This window comes from Spermophilus citellus (assembly GCF_964194105.1).
Source record: "Spermophilus citellus genome assembly, chromosome: 3".
Taxonomy (NCBI): domain Eukaryota; kingdom Metazoa; phylum Chordata; class Mammalia; order Rodentia; family Sciuridae; genus Spermophilus; species Spermophilus citellus.
The window spans coordinates 89,332,668-89,338,667 of NC_138184.1; the positions used below are offsets into that span (position 1 = coordinate 89,332,668).

The following is a 6,000-nucleotide window of genomic DNA, read 5'->3' on the forward strand; positions in this document are numbered from 1 at the left end:
TCATCTCCAGAATAGGCCAATCCATACAGATAAAATAGATTAGTGGTTTCCAGTGGCTGAAGGAAGGAATGATAGAGAATGACTGCTAATGGGTGTGGGATGTCTTTTGCAGATGATTAAAATGTTCCAAAATTAGAGTGTAGTGATAGTTGCAAAACTCTAAACTGCATCTTTTAAAGGGATGAATTTTATGGTATGTAAATTATAATAAGTAAATCTATTAAAATTTTAATTATTTATAATGAGAAATGTTAACTACATCATCATCATTATTATTACTTTGGTACTGGGGATTGAAGCCAGGGGCACTAAGCCACATTCCGAGCCCTTTTTATTTTGAGACAGGGTCTCATTAAGTTGCTTGGGGCCTCAACTGCATTACTGAGGCTGGACTTGAACTTGTGTTCCTCCTGTCTCAGCATCCCAAATAAAGTAGCTGGGATTTACAGGAATGACCCACTACACCCAGCAGAAAATGTTTACATTATAAAAAGCATTATAACAAGATTAAAAGACAACCCACGGACTAGGAGAATATACTTGCAGCTTTTATAAACCACAATAATGAGTATACAGAATATAAAAAGGACTCCTAAAAAAATAAGCAATGAGCCAAGAAAATGAAAAAGCAATTTGCTAAAGAAAAGATCTTGAACAGGGGCTGGGATTGTGGCTCAGCGGTAGAGAGCTCGCCTAGCACATGCCAGGCCCTGGGTTCGATCCTCAGCACCACATAAAAATAAGGTATTGTGTCCAGCTACAACTAAAAAAACTAAATATTAAAAATAAAAAGAGAGTGGGCTGGGGATGTGGCTCAAGTGGTAGCGCGCTCGCCTGGCATGCGTGCGGCCCGGGTTCGATCCTCAGCACCACATACAAACAAAGATGTCGTGTCCGCCAAAAACTAAAAAATAAATATTAAAAATTCTCTCTCTCTCTCTCTCTCTCTCTCTCTCCTCTCTTTAAAAAAAAATAAATAAAATAAAATAAAAAGAGTGGATGGAACCCCTTAAGGGGGTCTTTCCCAAATATCTTTAAAAAAAAAAAAAAAAAGAAAAGATCTTGAACATCAATAAACATGCAACAAGCCTCAGCTTCACACTAATCATGGAGTGCAAATTAAAACTGTCTTGTGGCACTTGCATGCTCATAAATTTGGCAAAAATTCAAGTCTGATGTCAGGGAAAGCCCAAACTTACTTTGAATGCACCCTCTGATTCCATGGACAAGAGATCTCCATCAAATGGAATGAGATCTAAACTGTACTCCTCTCTGTGGATAAAGGATCCCAAAACACCAAGGTCCTTCAACCGCTGTTCACACAGCAAGCTACGGCGGGGCACAAACAAAATGTGGAAATCTCTCACTGGGCCACGTCTGTCTTCACTGCAAAGGAAGTAACATCTATTAGCTTATGAGCTCTTAGGGTCAGAGACTATATTGCTTATTTTGACCCCTTTGCCTGGCACAACATGGGCAGTAAATAAACACTGGTTAGATAAATGTAAGAATACTAACTCACAGATCCAAATTGTTCAGAGTTCTATGTTTTCTCTTTTTCAACTCCCAAACAGGAAAGCAGCATTGAATCACAGCTATTACTTTGTGGTATATTTTCTAGAATTCTTTTAAATCATTTATGGGGCATCAAAGCTCTCAGGTTTATTAAAACAGGATATCTATACCTTACTAAAAACAAATGGTTCTTTAACAAAACCAGTGCAACAACAGTCTGATATTAAGATGAGATATCACTCTTGATTCCTACCTTCTATTCTCCTTGACAATGGACTTCCAAAAATAGCACATATGCTTTTAAGATTTTAGGGGCTGCAGCCATCAATTGTTCTACAGAGTGCAGACTATGCAAGATGACTTCCTCTATAGACAGGATCCATGTTAAATTTTAATCAGCTCTTATTTTGCTTATGAAATTCAACCACATTATATTCAGTATATTGGAAAATTTTAACCATTAGACTTCCATGCCTGTTCTAGTTTTCCAAAAGACGACCTTCTAGTGCACTGGCAAAGGTGGGGGTTTGTAATGACAAGGAGCTCAGTACATTAAAACCATTGTAAAGGGCTAGGGTTGTGGCTTAGTGGCAGAGTGCTTGCCTTGCACATGTGAGGCACTGGGTTCGACCCTCAGTACCACATAAAAATAAACAACATAAAGATACTGTGTCCATGTATAACTAACTAAAAAATATTAAAACAAACAAAAACATTGTAAAGGGCTGGGGTTGTGGTTCAGTGGTAGAGAGCTCGCTTAGCATGTGAAGCATTGGATTTGATCCTCAGTACACATTAAAAAAATAAATTAAATAAAGCTATTTTTTAAAAAAGAAAAGTATTTTAAGGACCAAACCTCTTTTGACCAAACAAAAGCTCTGAGATACCTGAGCACATTTTCAGCGATTATATCCATCAATTCTAGCCTGGGTCTGACAAAAAATATAATATTCTTGACATCTGCTGCTGGCAAACGACTTCCTTTAAGTGTAAACATTTTTTCCACTTCATGTTCCTAGGAAAACACATACACAAAAGGTTAACACAATCCCTGAAATTTATCTATCATTTCCAGACTCAGAAATCATATATACTCCTAATATAATGCATGGTAATGATTTACTATCAAAATTTAGGTCCCCCACAGCCAAATACATAAAGGACAAAGTTTCAGTATGAAGCCACACTCTATTATCAGCATTCAAATGACTAACACAACAAACTATTGAAAACACCAAGTAATGGTTACCTTATATCATGCACAGAGCATTGCACACAAAATGTTAACCATACTAACCAAAATGTTAGTATATCAGTGTTTATAGATCCAATTGTTTGCAAGCCAGTCACTCATGAGGAAATGTAAAATCATATGTGTTATTATTGCTAAAATTCAGAATTATTAATCCAATAACAAAACCCATTAGCTCATTTACCTTCAGTAGTGAATACTGTGCAATCAGGCCAAAGGGTCCTGTTAGGTACTCATCCCAAACTATTGCCTGAAATGGAGAGAAATTGTCTCTTATTACAGATAATCTCAATTTCAACAATATCAACAGAAAATAGCAGTCATATACAGTAGGAATAGTTCTTCAAACTTGAGAGTTAAAATTTTTAATTGGATCACCAAATATGGTAGCACATGCCTGTAATCCCATCTACTCTGGAGGCTAAAGCAGGAGGATTGCAAGTTCAAAGCTAGCCTGGGCTACTTTGTGAGAAATTTTCTAAAATTATTATTATTTTTTCTGGTACTGATGAGTGAACCCAGGGATGCTTAATCACTGAACCCTTTTTTAATTTTGAGGTAGGGTCTCACTAAGTTGCTTAGGGCTTCTCTAAATTGTTGAGACTGGTTTTGAACTTGTGATCCTCCTGCCTCAGCCTCCCAAGTTGCTAGGATTACAGGCGTGTGCCACTACACCCAGCTAAAAAATTAAAAAATTTTAAAAAGGCTAAGAACACAGCTCAATGGTAGAGCACTTGCACAGAATATGGGAGGCCCTGGGTTCAACCCCCAGTACATAAAATAAAAAATTTAATTGGCTCTGATCACATTCATAGCCTAACAATCTAAATGAAAATGGCATATGATGCTAGTGTGGGTCACAGAGAAATTAAAGAGCTAATTACTGTCCTCAACAGAAAGAAGGAGCTATAGAACCTTTATATCTAAATTGTGGTTTTATTAAATTGAACTATACAGAAATTCCAATTATACAGACCTAAAACCTATGATATAAGCATTACAAATCTTATTTGGGCAGAAGAGGAAAATTTTAAAAGTTTAGGAGTTTAAGTAACTATCCAAGGCCATATAAGCAACTTGGACTTTACCTATAGCACAAAGAAGTCAAGACTGCAACCTAGGACTTTTTGACACCATAAGTCATTGTTCTGGGACCCATGTGAGTATTTCTACCACTAAACTCCAGCTTCATTTCTTTCTTTTTTAATTTAAGTTTTTATTTACATAATTGTACATTGTCTACTGTGCACTTTGCCTGTTTTCCTCTGGTAGTAACAAGTAACTTTATGCAAAACTATAGTATAATATTACATTTCAGTATACTGTCATTGACACAATCTACGATCAGATTCAGATTCCAGCATCATCTACTGAATTTAAACAAGGGCCCTGTGAGTCAGCCCGCTTTCTTCTCTCAAGGGCTGCCAGCCAGCACTCTACCTCTTGGAGTTCTATTCTCTCCAACATTGGTTTCTGAGCTTCCTCAGTTCTAAGGAAAGAGTGGTTACTCAAGGAAACGGACAAATGCTAAGGGGAGAACAGGGCGGATCAGGACAATGTTTCTGGTCTACAGTGTCTGACTCCCTTCTGAGGTGAGTGCTCAGAAGGAGAGAGAATCCTATTTTAAGAAAGCAAAGTTAAAATGACATCATCTCTCATGATGGGTGCGAGCAGGTTGCAAGGCGTCGGTGCTTCAGAGACTTGCGAAAGTACTATCTGAACTGACACTTGCGGTCGCTGAAACGAGTGGACACTGAGCCATTGCACCCCGAGCCCAACTTCAAGCGCTCTCCAGGCGCTGGGCTGCCTATCACGGTGGCTTAACCTGCCGTCACAGGACCACGCCATCTCCGGGTTGGGTGCCCAGGCCCTCCCAGCCTCGTCGTTGCCGCCTGCACCTGGACGCAGGGAGAGGGCCCAAAGTTCGCCCCCTTGGAAGATGCAGGGGACCTCGTACACCTCGAGCTTAGGAGTTCGGGGACCGGACAAAGCCGGGCCAGCCACGGGAGGAGATGGAGGTGTCGCAGCCTCCGACTCCTCACCTTACTTCCCGCGCACTTGTCCAGGAACTCGCGCAGCTCGCGACGCACCGCCTCGCGCAGCACGTTCAGGTTCACTCGTCCGTAGGACAGGTGCGCCGCCATCTTGCCCCCTCCCCTTTCCCTCAGCCCCGCGGCGTCCACAGTTCTCCACCCCCTGCCCGCGGTCACGTGGCCGTACGTGCACATGATCAGAGCCGCTGACGCAGGCCAAACCCGGAAGCCGGAGTCGGCCGGATGCGCTCCTCTCCAGTCGGGTCCAACTGTTTCCTTTCCCTCTCCGCTTCTTCGGACTCTACCTCGGTCCTGGAGTCGTCCGGCCTTGAAAAGGGACGTTGGAAGTTTGGAAATTGATCTCATTTGACTCTTTTAAAAATCGCCACCAAGAATACTTGCTGTGTAATGGTAATTTGAAGCTAAATTTGTATGCAAATCTTTTTAAATTATAAAAATCCGAAGGTCTGCCGGGCAAAGTGGACCACGGTTATAATCCCAGCTTGGTCTCACTGGTGGACTAATAGGCAACATGGTATTTCACAGGAATACTGTCAAAACCCGGCTGACTTAACAGCAAAATCCCTGAGTTGTGAAGACGAAAGAGGATGTAAATTACATCTTGTAACCTGCGTAAAAGGATGAGCTCGGTGCCTGAAACTTAACTGCGCAATAAATTATTAAGATATGTTCGTTTCCATACTTTGGGGCAGATACGGGTCATTTTGAGGTAGGATGGAAAATAAAAGGTAGTGAGCTGGGGACTTAGCTCAGTGGTAGAGCACTTGCCTAGCATGCATGAAGCCCTAGGTTCAATCCTCAGGAACACACACACACACACACACACACACACACACATAAAAATTTAAAAAGTAGAAAGAAAACAACTAAGGTCCTAAAGTTCCTCATAAGTTCCTCATGCCATTTCTCCCCAGGCCAGTTTTCTCTTTAACTGAGAATGTTTCATCTTAACGCCTGTGATAATGTTGAGCTCAGCAGGCCATGTCATGAGCTATTTAAAAATGAGGGTACAGTTTACTCTAAGCAGTAAAATGCCCAGGCATTCATGAGTGTAACTGAGGAGAATCAGTATGGTAAACTGTCCCCCTAAGCAGGATCAGGATGCCAGAAGATTAATAATAGTTACTTTATTTCCCCATACATACTACTTGTGTGTTAAAAGATTGTGTGTATGTATAA

At 40.7% G+C, this 6,000-nt stretch overlaps 1 protein-coding gene across 2 annotated transcripts in view; it reads right to left on the reverse strand.

The window, feature by feature from the left end:
* Positions 1–5,444, reverse strand: part of VPS33A (VPS33A core subunit of CORVET and HOPS complexes) — a 30,624-nt gene extending 25,180 nt beyond the window's left edge. The window contains exons 1-4 of one of the 2 annotated variants that reach the window (XR_014020936.1): positions 4,810–5,444; positions 2,952–3,017; positions 2,403–2,530; positions 1,200–1,386 (exon numbers count right to left, since the gene is read on the reverse strand). Coding sequence is in view for 1 of the 2 variants with exons in the window: in XM_081285223.1 (XP_081141349.1) it covers positions 1,200–1,386; positions 2,403–2,530; positions 2,952–3,017; positions 4,810–5,166 (738 nt within the window). In the remaining variant the exon portion in view is untranslated. The remainder of the gene's footprint in view (positions 1–1,199; positions 1,387–2,402; positions 2,531–2,951; positions 3,018–4,809) is intronic. The other variant, XM_081285223.1, reaches the window with a different exon arrangement.
* Positions 5,445–6,000: the final 556 nt, after the last annotated feature.